Raw genomic sequence first — 20,000 nt, 5'->3', positions numbered from 1 at the left:
TTTGATTGACCTTTCTGAAGCAGACTTCATCCGAGTTCGTGTTCTCTGTAACTACCGGTCCGTCTGCCCACTTATGTGAGTGATGGATGGAGTGAAACAGGAGGAAGAGGAGGGAGTGCGAGGGAGGAAGAGGACGTGTTAAGCGCCACAGAGGGTCCATTCAGGGTGGTTTGAAGGTCCACCAGAGAGCCCACACCGGAGTTAATCCTCCATTAATTAAACCAGAGCTGTTAAGGACCCAGCGCTCACACAACAGGTAGCTGACATCGCCGCCTAACGCCTGCCCTGGGAGCGACTTATATTCCAAAATGAAATCAAATCTTCTAAAGCTGTATCGATCTGACGGCCAGAAGGGCTTCCTCCAGGACGGCCAATCGCGATCCTCCCCTGACGCCGGGATCATTGTCATTCACAAACACGAGCGCGCCGACCGCCCCCCGACACCGCCCGCAAATGAAATATGTTTTTTATGGTCGGACAGGGCCGCGGGCGGGCGTGGCGGGGCGAGGCTGTCAGCGCTGCGCACCGCACACACGTCCCGGAGCGGCCCCATGAATATGGATGCCAGCGCGCCGCCCCATCGCCTATGCAAGAATCCTGCATGCATAATGCAGCGCGTCCACGCCTCGCCGTGCCCACGTGCATGAGTGTGCATAAGCACGCACGCACGCACACACACACACACACACACACACACTAACACACAGACGCACACGGTTGCACTCATATGCACGGCTGCACACACACACACACACACACACACACACACACACACACACACACGCAGGTTTACAAATAAACAGCGAGGGCGGAACAGGATACTCACTAGAAAACATTGTGACGAGCAGGTAAACAAACGGCAGGAGCGAGGTGTGGGCTGCACCCTCACCCCCTCACCCCCTCACCCCACTCCCCTTACTCCAGTGCTCACTGGCCCTTCTGATCACCACCTGGGCTACCCCCGCCATTGTAAACATATCATGTGCGTCTGCTGCCCTACACAACATCTAATACACAACCCCTCCACACACTAACCCAACGCGTCAACACGACGCATTACGTAATGCAACACAACAAAACATGTCACCACAACATTCAATACACTGACACACAACAGACTGACAAATCTCATCAACACAACACACAGTACAGTACCACACAACACACAAACACAACACAACGTACAATACACTACCGCACAACACACAAACACAACACGTCATCACAACATCTAGCACACTGACACAATACATCAACAAAACATGCAATACACTACCACACAACAAGTCAACACAACACACAACAGACCACCAAACAACACACTAACACAACATACTAACAGACTAACATTATCCGTAAACATAAAACGAAGTACACTACCACACGCACACACTAAGCGACAAAATAGTAAACACATCCGCACACGCACAAACAACACACCAATACAACATAGAGAAGAGACCACCTCTGCTCCTCCACCTCCTCCTCCTCCACCTCCTCTTCACCTCTACCACCACCTCCACCTCCTCTCCTCCACCTCCTCTTCACCTCTACCACCACCTCCACCTCCTCTCCTCCACCTCCTCTTCACCTCTACCACCACCTCCACCTCCTCTTCACCTCTACCACCACCTCCACCTCCTCTCCTCCACCTCCTCTTCACCTCCACCTCCTCTCCTCCACCTCCTCTTCGCCTCTACCACCACCTCCACCTCCTCCTCCTCCTCCCTATGTCCTCCCATCGGCCCCCTCCTCTCATCTCAGTTCACTGACGACTTCATCGCCTGGCCTTATGATGTCACTTCCTCTGTTTTTTTGGGTGCAGAACCCTGACTGTGAGGGCCAATCAGGATCAGGATCTGCTCTGGGGGTGTGTGTGTGTGTGGGGGTGAGGGTGGGGGGGGGGAGAGAGAGAGGAGGTAAAGGGAGGAGAGAACAGAGGAGAGAGAGGAGGTAAAGGGAGAGAACAGAGGAGAGAGAGGAGGTGATGGGAGAGAACAGAGGAGAGAGAGGAGGTGAAGGGAGGAGAGAACAGAGGAGAGAGAGGAGGTGAAGGGAGGAGAGAACAGAGGAGAGAGAGGAGGTGAAGGGAGGAGAGAACAGGATGGAGATTGAGGAAGGAGGAGGTGTGAAGTGTGAACTCCTGGATTGGCGGGGGGGGGGAGGGGTGGTAGGTAGTTGGTTGGCGTGCAGACAAGTGTGTCTGTGTGTGTGTGTGTGTGTGTGTGTTTGTGTGTGTGTGCGCGTGTGTGTATGTGTGTGTGTGTGTGTGTGTGTGTGTGTGTGTGTATGTGTGTGTGCAGGACGGATGGACTATTGGGGGGGGGGGGTTATATCTAATTAAGACAAGGGTGTGCCCCAACACCTCATTCTTTTTTTTTTACGTTAGGCCCACACCCCCCCCCCCCACCACCCCACCACCCCCCTCCCATGCTGTGTCAGGGAAACAGTGTGCTAGTTCAGCAGTCCCCTGGGACCCCCCCCCCCCTCCACACACACACACACACACACACATCAAAGCCTCCTGTTCCTCTTAATGTGAATATCAACTCAGAGCTCCACCAGTCCCCTCAGCAGTCTGCATAACACGCCCCTCCCCCAGCCCTTAATTCTGCCTAGTGATGAGGGAGGGGGAGGGAGGGAGGGAGGGAGGGAGGGAGAGTGTGAGAGAGGGAGGGGAGTAACTGCTAGGGGAAACGGGAGGAGGTGAAGAGAGAGAGAGAGAGAGAGAGAGAGAGGCAGAGATAGGTGAGAAAAAGAGGCAAAGGAGGGAAACAAATAGAAAATAATCCTTAAAAACGTGATTCTGCGATTAGATTAGAAAATAAGAAAAACGATAAAAGCAGTGATTAATTATGACCCTGTGACGTTTAATTGGTCAGGTGAGGAAGGGATGGAGAGAAGGTTTCACTTTTTTTTTTGCAGCATCCATCGCGCCTCGTGCGCTCGGGCACGAATAGGTCGAAATTCAAGGCGTACATTCATGTTTCGTTCTTGGCCACACTTTTGCGGTTACATTTAAATGTGCTGGTTTATCGAGGTGGACGGGGGCACTTTAGGAATGTCCGACAGGTTGTTAAGTCCTCCGTAAAGAAAGCCGAGGAGGCCTTTTCAGGCAGTTTAAGTGGGCCTTTCGGTCAGCCTCGGACACGGAGGCTCTCTGAAGTCAAACTAAATGACGATCAGAATCAAAACAGAGTTAACAGATGACGCATAAAACGTAAATATTTGTGAACAGATTCGATTGGCAAAATACAAGCTGGCAATCATGGATACTCCTGTCGTTGGGTGGAGTCTCAAATTGCAACGCAGATTGAGCAGCCAATAGGCGCGCAGGGATTCAACAGCGGGGGTGCGTGTGTTTGGGGGAGGGGGCTGGGGGGGGGGGGGGGGGGAATCACGAGGTGAAGGTTGACGGATTGCCCTACACTGATTACTATTTTGTTTGACCCAAGTGATAAAGTTAGACTGTTATATCAAGGCCTAGTATTTATATTTGTAATTATAAATCAGGTTCGTTAATTCAATGAAATATTTTAACGTTTCAAACGTTGCTCACTTTCCTTATTCTATTATTTAAACTAAAAAAATAAATAGGTAGAAATACACACAAATAGAATTCATCACCTACACCACGGGTGGTCTATAGAAAGAAATGCGGTGTTAGCCCAAAATATATTTATATAACCAATACTTTAGAGGCTACGTGTAGGCCTGCTTAATCAGTGACATAGGGCCAAATATAAGAAAACGACTCTAACCTTTTTTATTACAACTTTCACATCAAATGCAATCTAAAGAAAATGAGAGCCAAGCAGCCCGAATCTGAGGTGGGTTCTCGTCCTGTTAATAATCGAAAATAGGAAATATATTCCATTATATATTCCCAAGCATATATGATCTGAAGAGTTATGGTCGGAGAGAAAATACAAATGTTCGTGTGGGCCTATCGGTCTGGTGTGTTTTAAACCAACTGTCACCCGACTGTCAGGGGAGTCAAGTCGGATTCAGATTATTAATGTGGAGAGCCCAAAAGGGGCTGCCCCCATTACGTCCCCCAACACACCAATACATGCGTTCACGCGTGTGTGTGTGTGTGTGTGTGTGTGTGTGTGTGTGTGTGTGTGCGCGTGCCCGCGCGGGGCTCCAGGTGCGCTGTTAGGGGGAACAAGCCCGGGCTGGTCCACCGCAGCACCTGGACACCACATACATTTATTCAAAAGAGCTGATTTAAATATGTCCCCCCGCAAATAACATGTTCCCCACTTTCAATTGCACAGGCCCTAAATCTATATAAACACAGGCCTACTGCTGGTTAAATAACGCTGCGCAGGGATGTGATCATCAGCCTTTAAATGAACAGAATGCGGTATAAAGAATCGTCAGTAAACACTGAGGAGAAACACCGCCGAGCGCGAGGCCTCGGCTGCACAATTCATTAACTCACCATTAAAAATATCAAAACGAGAACAACACTGCAAACACACGAATGACCAGCAAATCGTCTGAATTAAACTAAATCAGGACGATATTTTCCTGGGGCTCGTCTGTAGATTAAAGACCACATTCAGATCAGCAGTCCCCATGTTGGGTGTTTGTGGCCGCGACATTAACATCATTTAAAACATGTTCAGACATGTTTCCAATGGGCAGAGTGCTTTAATGGAGAGATGTGTGGTGAGTTGGAGTTGTTTTTCATATTGTGAGGATTATTATAATGCACTGGAATAGCAGGGGATCAACTAACAGGGTCAGGGATTTATGTGACCAAAGAAATATGAAAAGAAAAATCGTCAGGAAGACTGAAATATAATTATGTTGCCTTCCATAAAGGCCTAAATGTGCAAATCAGAAATCAATAAAAAAATATGTATTTACATATTAGCCTATTGCGATAGAAACGTTTGAATTCAACGCAATGGTGATTTATAATGCCAAACATTGGTTGGCACAAGAAAATGAGCCAAACCCAGCAAAACCCATTTCTAATAATTATTCAGTCTGAACAGCATTTGTGGTGGAGCTGAATTAGCCACATTTAGAGGGAAGATGGCCTCTTAACGGAGAGCTCCCAGCGAACAGCTGCAGACCCCCGGAGACACAAGGAAGCCTTTCACAAATCACCAAACACTCCCAAATATGTCCAATGTGCCCAGCAACTTTGAGAGAGAACTGTCAAGTTGAGAAGTAAAGTAATCGATTTGTCATTTTCCCCGGCCTCTCGTTCGCTCAGCTTCTCTCCATCCCTCTCTCTGTATTTGCACCCCATTCTCCCTATTCAGCCATTTTACATATTCATAACTGTAGATGGTAATGCGAAAACAAACCCTGCTATCCCCACCATCCCTGACTCCGCGCGTCCATTTCACCCAAAACGTCGAGCAAAAAGCCCCCCACCTGGCATGCGGAACATCTGTACTTGTGGGAACGCGGTGCGTCTTTACGTTTAGTTTCATTAAACAATCTATTCTTCTTAAGTTCTCATTATGGCTCACAGTGACACATTACAGCCCAGCAATCCACGTTCTGCATTCCTCCCCATCCCCACCGCACACAAACCACCGCTTTGAGTCCAATCACGCACAATATTACTACTTTAAACCAAACTGTGCAGAAGTGAGACATAATGGGTTTTACAAACATGCAGAAGGATCGAATCTCGTGGTTTTTCTTACCTTCATGGAGAGAGTACAACAGGAGTAAAGTTACAAGCCACATGCCATAAATAGCAGGTCTATTCTTCAGGAATATTTGGCAATCCTGGCGAGTGAGAGACGCAGTTTTGGGCCAGGCAGTGCTCCGCGCTGGACTGGCGACTGTGTTCCCGGGAGGTGTCTCCAGCCCTGACGCCCCGCTAGCCATGGCGGGGAAATGAGGAGCGCCGCGGCCCCGCCCATACTCCCATCTCGCGGAGAGATTACCATACATACCAATTCATCTTTAACGCAACACAACCCCACGCGCCGCGCCGCCGCCAGCCCGGGACGCCGCTCGCTCACCGGGAAATACTAATATGGTGTATTTTTATGTTTTTAAAATCCGTTTTTTAGGGAAAGTGGATTAACCCCCGAAAGAGAGCCACGGACACCTTTGGAGCGCGCGCCCACCTGTGCGCAACACAAACGAAGCCTTCTTTTGCGCAACGGACCCACGAGCCAAACCAGGAGCCGAACGGGATTCTACCCAACAACCTTTTCTCGAAGCATTCCAGCTGGACTGAGCTGTTATACCGCCACAATCGTCTTTACATAAGACGTCCGTAGAGGCTGGAGAAAACCAAGCACATGCAAGACAGGAGACGAGAAGACGGGAATAAAAGAGACATGGTTTAAATAAAACTGCAATCTTTTTATAAGGCTTTGGTGAGTCTTCACTACAGGGAACTTTTAAGACGGTCTGTCTTGTGTTGTCACACACACACACACACACACACACACACACACACACACACACACACGCACGCACGCACGCACGCACCCACACACACACACACACACACACACACACACACACACACACACACACACACACACACACACACACACAGTCTCTGCCCCTCTCTCACTATCTCTGCCATTATCTCTCTCTCTCTCTCTCTCTCTCTCTCTCTCTCTCTCTCTCTCTCTCTCTCTCTCTCTCTCTCTCTCTCTCTCTCTCTCTCTCTCTCTCTCTCTCTCTCTCTCTTTTACACTGCACCACCTATTGGTAAATGGAGGAGTGTGATTTGGTAAAATAATAAAATTGCTTCATCATGTGAATTCTCTTTTAATGCCGCTTTTATGCAAAAGAGACCCAGAAGCAGCTGCGTGCATGGAGCCGTAACTATGGCATAAATACAAAATATACAAATTAGGATACATTTTGTGCAATTTATTTTAAGTAGCCTACATGCTAGTCTATGTTTAAATTACTCATAATTAACCAAAGGAATAGCTATTGAAATGAACACACAAAACCTCACTCCCTCACTCCACAATTAAAGGTGATTAAATGCTACCCCTTCTTTGTATTAATGTGACCGCGGATAATGATAGCTGCACGATTCACTTCAATATTTGCATACGAAGGTTTAGGCCAATAAAAGAAGACACGGTGGCCCTTTTTTAATGGGGCTACACGGGGAACATTGCATTTTAATATTGATCAAATGGAAATAGGCCCAAGATTTTTTAAATTATAGATGGCTTGTTTGAATCAGTTTTAGCGCGATCAGTGTGAGAAGAATCACGATTCAAACCTGCATGAGCCATAGGCCTGGTTTAAGTTTCGATTACAAAACGGCTCGACTTGAACCTCAAACGGCGCAATGCTCAGTTTCTCTGTGTGCTCGGCCAATTTAAACATTTAAATGTGATATCCTAGCAGCGCTTGTGTTGTCTGGTGAGCAGGGTTAATTCCCGGCGGGTCTCCAGCGACTCGCAGCAGGCCCACCTCCACATCCTTGACGGGCCTCGGAGAGGAGGACGGGGACCGCGTCTCTGCTGCCCCCTGCTGTCGGGAACCACGACGTCAGGCCCAGGGCTCTCACTTAAACACGCCATTACAGGTCGAACAAGAAAACACCACGTATCAACGAACTGAAAGGACCAAACCTCGAAGATAACGACCACCTCCGTCAGCCGCCGACATCTTATCACTGAGAGGCTTACTTCTCTCGGCTGGTGGCGGTTGATCGTGTGGACGTGTTCGGTCTCCTCGGACCGCTGGAAACAGAGTTTAACCAGAGTGGGACACAAAACTTTGATAGCGCTCCAAAACAACCAATAATTTTAACACGTTCGTCTCTAATAACTTAAGTTCTCGTGTTCACTTTTTTAGACATTTAACACTCGAGCTAACGTTAGCTCTTCATAGCAGCACTCACCAATACCAGTAGGACTACATAAGGGCCAGGCAACGGTCCTGAACGGTTTATTCTTCCCACCACAGTGGGGTTGCCTGGCTGCGCGAGGCTCTGACCCAAGGGACTGACGCCTCGCGAGAACCGGTCGTATTCGACAGGAAAAATGGTCGACATGGCAAATAATCAATCGGGTAAATTGAATTTATTTCCGTTATGTTAAACGATATCTACGGAAATATATTTTATATTATACATTAAGGGCCAAAACTATGTATTCAAGCCTTATTTTAGCTATACTAGCTGCGGCCCTGGATTCTTTTTTTTAACATAATGATTACAATACTAAACAGTCTCCAAAAACAATACTATGAGTCAGAAGAAAAGAATCACACCCACTTCCATTTAGCTTTCAATCTAAACTTTATTTGACTTTGTGGGTATTTATTGATATGGTTGTGAGTGGGAACATCATTTGAGGGTGAGCATGATGCTGGCCGTTTTTCCGCGGTTAGCAGTTAGCTCTTATCTGGATGAATCCCGTCGCCCTGTTGGTATTGCTTGCCATGTCATCACAGTAACTCAAATGTGAAGTGTGACTAAACAGTTGAACGTTTCTTCCCTTGCATAGAGTTGCATGTCATCTGCATATATATAGGCTACATAAAGACCTTATTGCAGCAATGTCAACACTCAATCTCTATCCATCTATTCCAGATATAAAGCGAAAGGCAACTTTCTCTTCTAACAATAAAATGAAGCGTGTTTAAGTGTGTAGAGATTAGCAGCATGCTTTTGGTGCAAATCGGTTTAAAATAATCTAGACATTTTTTTATGTTAGTCCAGATTTGTGTAGATGTCCTTCATTCTTCCCCAAAGATAAAGTGCTGAAACCTCCTGTGTGAGGTGTTATTCCAGTAGCATGTTGGTTTGTTCTAGCGCCGCCAACCAATACTTCATCCTACTAGCAATCAAGTTCAAGTGTTACCTTATACAAAACAGTTCACAGATGAGCTAAATCATAGGAAAGAAATGTCAAAATAGATACCAAAACAACTTCCAAAGTAAGAAAAACTTCCAACACATCAATGCTTCATGTCGTTTTCAAATCACATCATTGTAAAAACCAACATAAAAAACTGTAAAATAAACCTAAAATGAAACCACACACATTGATATCACGTGAACTCACACCCTTATACTCTTCCTCGACATCACCCTGATATGTGCAGTAGGGGTTCCTCTGGCAACATGGACACAACATGACACACCCAAGTACAGAGGACTCTGATAACACTTAGGTTCTTTATATACAGACACAAAAATAGCATTGTTTAAAGTGCCTGATAGATTCTCACTTTACAGTATTGCTTTTGAGCCATGGAGGCACATCAAGAGTGCTTTAAGACAAACAACAATCTGTCACTAGACAGTGCTTTCCGCAGTCCAGCAAAGACCACTCTGTTGTAACTTCACCTCCTGCTCATCTGTCTCCAGAACCATCCGTCCCACACACCAGAGGTATTGTTTTTTAACCGGACATTCAGTGTCTAGAAGGTGCAAAACTAGTATGTTGGAAATGGCCTCAACAATGTGTTTCATTGGTTCATTTTATGCTGTAAAATTGAACTGAAAACGTGAAGTATTCCTGTCTTGATGTAGCGATGTATTTTATATGTTTTATTTTATGGATTTCCCCGTTTGGCACAAGCCAGTGTCCTTTTTCCTACATCCCAATTAACGGTCTGTGACCGCGTGTGCATACTCAATATAGTTATATGTTATATATAATTTGATGGTATGCTTGACTGAACAACACAAGCAAACATATTTGTTTCTTTAGCTATTTCCTTGATTCTTCCTAGCAGGGAGGCCATCTTTAGCATTTATTAACCAATTTAATCTCAAACATTAAATGTTTATTGAATTGAATGCCAAACCACAAAATGTGGTAACACATTTTGTTTGTACATCTAGGACCAATCGGAGCTCAAGTTCTTCTACTGGGATGGGCTAGAGAAGAGGTCATGGATGGCCATGACAGCTAACCTATAGCAGAGAAGCTATCAGCGTGGGCGCAGGTAAACAGTAGTAGTAGAAGAAGATAATATTCCCAAAAAGGAACGTTCAAGCACTGTGCCTAAAGATCTGCCCAGTTGCTTCACATGCTGCGAATGCATCGGTTATATAAGACTTGAAGCAGCATCCGAGGGGGGACATTCCTGGTTCTACAGGGACTTGGTAAGGGGATTGTCTATCATTCAGTAGCATGTCGTATTACTGGTAGCGTTTGCACTATAAAGACACGATCCCCTGGTACGCAGAGGGTAGCAGCTAACAGGCACCTGTGTTTCGTATCAAGCGAAGAAAGGAAGAGCGGGGCTCAATCCTTGCATACTTTTTGTTTTGCTCGTAAAAATGTTTTTTTTCCTGCTACTATTATCTTTTTTAAATATTCAACTTGGTCACCTATAAAATGCAATGAGATCCAGGAGTGATGTAGGGGTGTAATATAAAATGAAGAACAAAAACAGCTGATCGTTTCTTACGAATCTTCGTGTGAGGTAAAGCAAGGTTCAGTCGTTCACACGACTGAAAATGCACAATGCCCTGTCAAGCAGTGAAATAGGGGAGACAAATAAACACCATTTTCTAGCGATAAGAACATGGGGGTGGAAAACTCCGGCTGTGGCCATGAAAGATATTTAAAATATTTTATGAGTTAAATATTTTGCCACAAATTCTGTCCTCACAAAACACTAAGCTGACCTCACCGATGATCGAGATAAGATGATCTAGTAACTCATCATCTTATCTTATCTTATCTTATCATCTCATCTTTTCTATCTGGAAAGTCTGTTTGCAGGAAGCATGCGCGTTGAGCCTTGCTTCTAACGACCACCCTCCTTGTGGAAGTAGCCAATCCAGTAGGTTCCTTCTGCTTCACTTAACTGATCAAGTTAAAGACTCCACACAAAAGGTGGTTTTGAGATATTCTATATAACCGGCTGTCTGTGTAGAAGAGCTGGAAGGCCTTTTGGTGCACGTTTAGGACACCATCTCTCGGTTAACTTTTGTGAATATTTTGAATAACTAGGGGCCACAGCCAGGTGGGTTATTTTGGTGAGGTTATTTTTCTTAAGATATCAACTTGAACATGATAAAGATCCAAGTCTGCAGGGATATATGCATATAGAAACATATGCGTAGGTTAGAATATGAATACTCCTTTGTCCTCATGCACAGCCTTATTTCTTTTTTGGTGTGGGCTTCGACTCGGCTTTGGAACCTGAGAGGCCGTTTTCCGTGTTGTCGATCCCTGAGGAACTCACAAGGCACTCTTTACTGCGGACACAGAAAGAAGAAAGGACACACTCAGACACACCTCGCCCTCCAAGAGAGAACTGGAACAACACCCAATCCTAACCAAAACATACCTTTTTTTATTAGCTCCCCTTTAATCAAGTTTTGTGTTATTCCTTTAAACTGACCTATAAAACGTTTGCATGTGATTCTCAGAAATATAGTTATCTTAAACTCATTGAATGTCTGGTTCTCGATGCATGAGAAACACACTATCTCTAGAACTACAGCCCACTAGATTACCACTTATCCTGTACTGAGGGGACTGGATGTTATGAACCTCCGTTTTCTTTCTTCAATTTATTAATCCAGATGAACTGTATTAATTTGATTCACTGGTTCTGTCTGATGTTAGTCTGCACACGTCATTGGAACACTCACTTTTTCTCCTCTATCTTGGCGAGGACGAAGATGGTGAAGTTCTTGAGCAGCATGAAGCCCATGAGTGCCGCGATGCCGCCCCCTACTGCCGAGGCGATGAGAATGGCCAACGTGTTGTCCACCACGATCACTGCAGCCAGGGGGAACCCACAGAAACACATGCATCATGGTGCGTGTGTGTGTGTTTGTGTGTGTGTTCATATATATGTGTGTGTGCCTGTGTGCGTGTGTGTCTGTGTGCACGCATGATGTACATATTCTTTGGCTATACGTGTGTTTGTGTGAGCATGTATAGTATGTGTCGTTGTCTGTATGTGTGCACTCTTGCATGTGCTTGCGTATTCATGTGTGTGTGTGTGTTTGCCCATTCATGTGTGTGTGTGTGTCTGTGTCTATGTGTGTGTATTCATGTGTGTGCGAATGCATGTGCGTGCATGCATGCCTATATGTTTTCTCTTATGTGAGTGTATTCATGTGTGTGTATGAGCGCGGTGCATGTGTGTGTGTGTGTGTATGAGTGTGCGTGCATGTATTCATCTGCATATGTATGTGTGTGTGTATGAGTATGCATGTGTGAGTGTGTGTATGTGTGTGTGTGTGTGTGTATGTGTGTGTGTGTGTGTCTGTATGTATGTGTATGTGTGTGTAGGTGTGTGTGTGGGTATGTATGTGTTTGTAACTGTGTATGTGTGTGTGTGTGTGTGTGTATGTGTGTGCGGTGCGAGCGTGCGTGCCCACTCACACTCGGGCACCACATCCAGGGTGAAGATGGCGCTGTGGTTGCGTCCCTTCTCCTTGGGGTTGCGGCCGAAGCAGGTGTACGAGCCCGCGTCCTCGAAGGTGATGTTCCACAGCAGGATGGACACGTTGCTCTTGATGCCTCTGCCGATGAACTCCACGCGCTCCTTGTACACCTCCACCACGCTGGGCTCCATCCCGTCCTTACGGATCGTCGCGTCGACCAACTGGGTGTCAGACGATCCACCGACGCATCAACACCTCCACCTCTGCTCCACCTCCACCTCTACTCCACCTCCACCTCTGCTCCACCTCCACCTCTGCTACACCTCGACCTCTACTCCACCTCTACTCCACCTCCACCTCTACTCCACCTCCACCTCTGCTCCACCTCCACCTCTACTCCACCTCCACCTCTGCTCCACCTCCACCTCTGCTACACCTCGACCTCTACTCCACCTCTACTCCACCTCCACCTCTACTCCACCTCCACCTCTGCTCCACCTCCACCTCTACTCCACCTCCACCTCTGCTACACCTCCACTACTACACCTCTGCTCCACCTCCACCTCTGCTCCACCTCCACCTCTACTCCACCTCCACCTCTGCTACACCTCCTCTACTACACCTCTGCTCCACCTCTACTACACCTCCTCTACTCCACCTCCACCTCTACTCCACCTCTACCTCTACTACACCGCCAGCTCTACTCCACCTCCACCTCTACTCCACCTCTACTACACCGCCACCTCTACTCCACCTCTACCTCTACTACACCTCTACTCCACCTCTACCTCTACCTCTACTACACCTCTACTACACCTCCACCTCTACTACACCTCTGCTCCACCTCCACCTCTACTCCACCTCCACCTCTACTACACCTCCTCTACTCCACCTCCACCTCTACTACACCTCCACCACCGCTACTACTCCTCCACCTCTACCACTCCTCTACTACACCACCTCTACTACACCTCCTCTACTACACCTCCACCCCTACAACACCTCCACATCTAGACTCTAGACCAGTCCCCCACCTTTAGACCAGTCTAAACTACTGTAAAGCCTTGTAAACCATTGCAATCTATTAGAACCACTCTAGACCAGTCTAAACTGGTGTAAAGCCTTGTAAACCATTGTAATCTATTAGAAACTCTCTAGACCAGTCTAAACTGGTGTAAAGCCTTGTAAACCATTGTAATCTATTTGAAACACTCTAGACCAGTCTAAACTAGCGTAAAACCTTGTAAACCATTGTAAGCCATTAGAACCACTCTAGACCAGTCTAAACTGGCATAAAGCCTTGTAAACCATTGTAATCTATTAGAAACACTCTAGACCAGTCTAAACTGGTGTAAAGCCTTGTAAACCATTATAATCTATTAGAAACACTCTAGACCAGTCTAAACTAGCGTAAAACCTTGTAAACCATTGTAAGCCATTAGAACCACTCTAGACCAGTCTAAACTGGTGTAAAGCCTTGTAAACCATTGTAATCTATTAGAAACACTCTAGACCAGTCTAAACTAGCGTGAAACCATTGTAAGCCATTAGAACCACTCTAGACCAGTCTAAACTAGTGCAAAGCCTTGTAAACCATTGCAATCCATTAGAACCACTCCAGAACAGTCTAAATTTGCCTAAAGCCTTGTCAACCACTGTTAAGATGCTTACCTTCACCATGGTGCCGTTTTCATTGAACTGCCAGTTGAAGTAGAGGTTCCTGATGCCGATGCAGCTGGCATAGGTGCAGGGCAGCATGACCGTGCTCCCGTTCACCGCCTGCAGGTAGGGAATCTTACCCACAAGCATCTCCAGACCCTGGACAGACCAGCCCCCTGGAGTCCCCCCAGGAGAGGACATGTTAGTATACCACATCAACAGGAGATGACATGTTGTATAACATCTCTACAGGAGAGGACATGTTAGTGTAAGATCTTTGCAGGAGAGGACACGTTGGTATAAAATCTCTACAGGAGAGGACATGTTCGCATAACATCTTTACAGATGAGGACATGTTGGTATAACATATCTACAGAGATGACATGTTATTATACCATCCCTACAGGAGAGGAAATGTTGGTATAACATCTCTACAGGAGAGAACATGTTAGTAAACCATCTCTACAGGAGAGGACATGTTGGTATAACATCTCTACAGGAGAGTACATGTTATTATACCATCTCTACAGGAAGGACATGTTTGTATGACATCTCTACAGTAAGGACAAGTTGGTATAAAATCTTTAAAGGAGGACATGTTGGTTTACCATCTTTACAGGAGAGGACATGCTGGCATACTATCTCTACAGGGGAGAACATGTCATGTACCCTCTCTACAGGGATGAAATGTGGTAAAACATCTCTAAATGAAGGACATGTACAGGAAGGACATGTTGGTATCAAACATCGAACATTAATACTGCAACTGAAAAAATAAGCTACTAGATTTTTCCAAAACAAGACCATCCCACAAATAACTATGTGGGCCCGTATATCCCACAATAACGTAGCCTATTGTGTTTAGACAATAGACACCATTGTTTTTGCCGAAAGAAACATTGTTTTTGCAGATTATTTTGGAACCAGGAGACTAGTGTTGGAAGGATGAGAACTATTTTGAAAGAATTATTCTAGCAATGCTCTTTACGCAGAAACCTGGACTACAGAACATCATCGACGCATAATACATTCAAAATGCTTTGAGACTTGATGGTAGAGACCCATCTAGCGGCCCAAGGAGGTATTGCATATTTGGATACTTATTAATAAATGTATAATATACATAATAACGAGATCCCTGGTTTAAATCATTTTCAGTCTATTCTAGAAGGCAATACAAACACCACCTGAAGACGTTGGCATGCTGGCCTGCTACCAAGCCTTCCGTATCAGGCTATAATTTCAATAATTTAGGGAATACATTATCTCGCAATCGTTGGGGGATTACAGTCAAAGGTATATCAAACTGGGACTGTTTTCCACTTAAATCAATTGAAATCGCGATGCTTTTCTAAATTAAATACATTTTTATGTTAACTTTTTAATGATTATTATTTGAAAATATACATCCTAATTTAATCATTTCTTTGGCAGTTTCTTGGCCTGTAGAAAAATAGAATAAAACGTATTGAACAGCAAAATAAAATTGAGGAAGGTTTAACGTGTGTGTCAACTGTTTCTCGTGCTCAGATACGTGTCATGGACGCCAAATGTAGTTTTTCATTATAGTTCTCATGCAACGGGACTTCTCCGAGGACCTGTGTTTTCGTCCCTTTATACTCCTTTCCTCCGCAAAGTATTCGCTGCTCTTTCGGAAGTAGAGCAGCGATGATCTACTTTCTAGCCCACATATGTCAGGAACGCACCGCTGTGTATCGTAATGAGCCGGTGTATTTATAGAGCACCTCGGATAGGCGGATCAATCATTCGGTATCGGGTCTCCCCTGCACTACTACTGGTTATTTGATCTATGGATCAAAAATAGATGTGATCTGGAAAAGGTCAAGCATCACCACCAGGGTTAGTAGAATATATTAGTGGTACACACAACTCAGCATGAGGGTCATGGAGTAAGGTGATGTTTTATATCAGCACCTACGTTAGTTAAACCTGATGTTATGTTTTCTATCAGACATGTCATGAGCACAGATTCGTTAGTTAAACCTGATGTTATGTTTTCTATCAGACATGTCATGAGCACAGATTCGTTTGTTAAACCTGATGTTATGTTTTCTATCAGAACATGTCATGAGCACATACTGTACGTTAAACCTGATGTTATGTCTTCTATCAGAAAATGTCACGATTACATACGCTAGTTAAACCGGATGATGTTTTCTATCACAACATGAGCACATAGGCCTACGTTAGTTAAACCTGATGTGATGTTTTCTATCAGAACATGCCATGAGCACATACTTTACTTAAAACTGAAGTGATGTTTTCTATCAGCACATGAGCACATAAGTTAGTTAGTTAGTTAAAACTGCACCATGTATCTTCTGTACTGCAGATGTTTACTCCATTAAATATCTGAACTAGAGAGCGTCTCAAGGATAAATCCATCCAGCGACATTCTCTCTATGAATGTTATCCTCTTCCTCATTCGCCCCTTTAATTGTAAATCTAAATGATGTTGAATAGGGAAAAAAAGTTGGTCCTAGTTTATACATTTACAGTTATTTGATTTAAAATATGGAGATGCCTGGTTAGTTTGACCATTTTGTTGTTGCTCTTTGCTGTTTAACAACCTAATCTCAGTCCTTGAAACCAGTTGGTTCTGGTCTTTAGGAAAAAACACAAATAGAACAACTTAATTATTCCATTTAAAAAGTTTCCTCAACATTTGTATTTTTTTGGTGAGATTTCCAACTATAATGTTATGATATATAATATTGAGTACAATGAGAGCAGCATGACGGAGCTACAGAGCTAGTGCTAGCCAGCTTCATGAAGCCCATGAGTTGGCAGTTTCTCCGCCCAGGAACGGCTAACGGTATGCTAAACTCCACAACATGTTTATAGGCCTATTGTTGGGAAATTAAACACTTGTGTAACGCAAAATATATTAATGCATGAATTCAGAGTTTTAAAACCAAAAACAGTTATATAGCTTTATAAGTTTCCAAAAAAAATCATCAATGATGAATAACACTAATGATCCAGGTTTGACCCACGAATCAATTCATGTAATGAATGAATGAGTGAATGAATGAATGAATTGGATGGACCTGTCTGTGTGACCGAGCCTCAACACCGGGGTTCCCCCACCGCCTCGCCTCTGACGTTTCTGTCTGTGGTTCCAACACTGTTCTTCCAAATAAGGTTCCTCCTGTTTTAGAAGTTGTTCAATTCCTGCCTTTGGGTTCAACCTCTGCATCATGACAATAGTGTTGTCTTCATGCATCAAAACATGGGCGATAGCTCCAGCTGAATATAACAGTGTTTGCTAATTTCATGAAATAACATAATAGTAATATAAAATAATAAATAATGACGTCATCAAGATGAGCAACAACAACAGGAGGTGAATGAACTTTCCTTGACGTCTGTCCAATGCATTTGAGAATCAACCAGCAAACTGATACTAAAGACATTCTCCTCCCCTCATATTGTAACTCTAAATACATCCACTATATGATAGCCTACTCATCACTCAACCCGCTCCGCGAAATACTGTCGTCATCAAATACTTTAGTGCAACCAAACACATAGCCAAGCAATGACTCAAAGCAACCACTTCCTCCAAATAATGCAGACGTCCTCACTTTCACGTCTTAAATCCTATTTCTCCCCTCACTTCAAGGGCTGGACAACACCTCAAGGTCCCAGCAAGCACTGCACCAGACAGTCCAGCGCTTTAATGAAATAAAATAGCACCACACCTTCAACAACCAGCACACACACACACACACACGCACACACACACACACACACAAGCGCACACACACACGCACACCCTGCTTGGATAAATTGCAAACGGGGCTAAGACAATGGATCGGGATCACAGATGACAGAAATCATTAGATAACTAGTGGTTGTTTAAGAGATAGTTTAGAAAACAAGCAGATAACTAGTAGCTGTGTTGGTTGTTAACAAAGCAATCATAACTAGCAGTTGCTGCATTGTTTTTCTTTTTTGCACTCAAAGTGATACATGAATAAAGTTTGATCGATTGAAAAGGCAACGCGTCCAACACGAATGTCACCTCATTTAGTCAGCCCGGAGGCGGTAGTAACTTTGGTCAATGACAAAGTGTTAACGCGGTTAGAGTGAGGAAGAGGAAGAGGTCTCTACCCAGCATCAGGGACAGCATCAGGGCCGCGGCCGGGGGTGGACACTGCATCCTCCTGGCCTCCCCTTCCATCACCCCCTGGTACGCTGTCAGACCCCCGCTGTGGCCGCCACTCCTCCTCCCTGCTTACCGGGACGTCTTGGGGAAGTTAGAGACGGGGCGGGGAGAGGGGTGGGGGGGGGGGTGGGGGTGGGGGGCGACCTGGTAGTCGGTTATGCCCAGGGAGGAGCAGCCGTCTTGGCCGGAGGATCCAGGAGCCTGCCTGCCCCTCCGATCGCCTGCATCAGGAAGTGTAGGTCAAACAGAGGGCACCGGAGAGAGGGAGGATAGTAGGGACGGGGGGACGGACGCACAGACTGTATCCTCAAGTCAGTACCAGGCCCGTAGAGCCAGGCACGCCGGCTGATAAAAAAAATCCTTCATGCAGTGCGCGTGTCGTTTGCGATTTAGTTTATCTCGCCGCGTTAACATATAAAGTACACAGCAGCTGGAGGTGAGCCCCCGGCCGCACGCACACAGACTGGGCCGGGAGCAGAAGCACGCGACGCATGTTAGCCGCCGCCTAGACGGGAGAGAGGACGCGTGTACTCACCTGTTCCCGGGACCGGTGCTGGCTCCCGCAGCGCGGGCTGCTGCAGTGGGAGAGCGACTGCGCACCGTCAGAGTTCAGTCAAGGAGAATCTGGCAGATACAGCACTCACTGCAGACTCACCACAATGCAGCCCCGGCTAGGGGCGAGGGACAGCTAGGAGCAGCCAGAGAGAGAGAGAGAGAGGGAGAGAGAGAGAGAGAGAGAGAGAGAGAGAGAGAGAGAGAGAGAGAGAGAGAGAGAGAGAGAGAGCACAACAGGGAGCTGCTCCTGGTCCTGACAGGAGGTAGCAGAGGAAGAGGAGGGTCTCTCAGTCTTCGTTTCCCTGAAACAACTTCTCCCTGCCCTCTGTCTTGGATCCACTTTCCCTCCCGGCTCCTCTCCCCCTCCTCCCTCTATCTCTGCTCTCTCCTCCCCTCTCCTCTCCTCCTCCCCTCTCCTCTCCTCTCCCCCTCCTCCCTCTATCTCTGCTCTCTCCTCTCCTCTCCCCCTCCTCCCTCTATCTCTGCTCTCTCCTCCCCTCTCCCCTCCTTCCTCCTCCTCGCCTCTCTTCCCCTCTCAATCGCTTTTCCCCCTGTAATCCCCATTTATTCACCCCCCCCCCCCCCCACGCACACACATACACACACACACTACACACACACTACACACACACACACACACACACACACACACACACATGTACACGTTCACCCCACACATATAAACACCACACACACATTCACATACAGTTACACACACACTCCTCCTAGCCTCCCCACTAAGGTTGGGTATGCAGACACAGGCGCTTTTATTTTGAAAGATCACAGAAAAGTTCTGCAGTGCAGGTTGGTGAAAGGATGAGGAGTTATGGGGGGGGGGGGGGGGGGGGGGGGGGGGTGTTGTACAGCTGGTCCAGTGTACACATGAATGAGGACGATAACAACGAGTAAGAGGAGGGAGTGTGATGTCACTGTTCCAGATACGTCTGGAGCGCCCGGTATTTAGCTCAGTGTTTACCTGCAGTGTGCGGACCCATGTGATCATGTGACCATGTGACTTTCAACACTCCTTCATCAATGATCTGCTCGCTCTCCCCCCCCCCCCCCCCCCCCCCCTCGCCCTCTCCTCCCCCTTCCCTCTCCTCTCCTCTCCTCTCCCTCGGCTCACAGTTTCCCGTGACTCTGCATTTCTATGCCTCTCCTTTCCTCCCCCCTCTCTCCCCCCCCTCTCTCCTTTCCTCCCCCCTCTCTCTCCCCCCTCCCCTCTCCCCCTCTCTCCTTTCCTCCCCCCTCTCTCCCCCCCTCCCC

General features: G+C 46.2%; 2 protein-coding genes across 2 annotated transcripts in view; both read right to left on the bottom strand.

Annotated features, from left to right (window-relative positions):
• LOC132461436 (cell adhesion molecule DSCAML1-like) overlaps positions 1-6,361 on the bottom strand; it is a 21,320-nt gene extending 14,959 nt beyond the window's left edge. The window contains exon 1 of the mRNA XM_060056521.1: positions 5,676-6,361. Coding sequence (XP_059912504.1) covers positions 5,676-5,928 — 253 coding nt within the window. The 5' untranslated portion in view covers positions 5,929-6,361. The remainder of the gene's footprint in view (positions 1-5,675) is intronic.
• Positions 6,362-8,244: 1,883 nt separating this feature from the next.
• Positions 8,245-18,422, bottom strand: scn4bb (sodium channel, voltage-gated, type IV, beta b). Its single transcript, XM_060057698.1, has 5 exons — positions 18,125-18,422; positions 14,000-14,163; positions 12,327-12,549; positions 11,585-11,714; positions 8,245-11,185 (listed from the first exon to the last, which is right to left on the bottom strand). The coding sequence occupies exons 1-5, from the start codon at positions 18,192-18,194 to the stop codon at positions 11,089-11,091; spliced, it is 684 nt and encodes a 227-aa protein (XP_059913681.1). The 5' UTR covers positions 18,195-18,422; the 3' UTR covers positions 8,245-11,088.
• Between the last annotated feature and the right edge of the window lie 1,578 nt (positions 18,423-20,000).

Source organism: Gadus macrocephalus, chromosome 7, assembly GCF_031168955.1.
Source record: "Gadus macrocephalus chromosome 7, ASM3116895v1".
NCBI lineage: Eukaryota > Metazoa > Chordata > Actinopteri > Gadiformes > Gadidae > Gadus > Gadus macrocephalus.
Note: the sequence above shows the minus strand (reverse complement) of the source record. Positions and strands in the feature narration are given on the sequence as shown.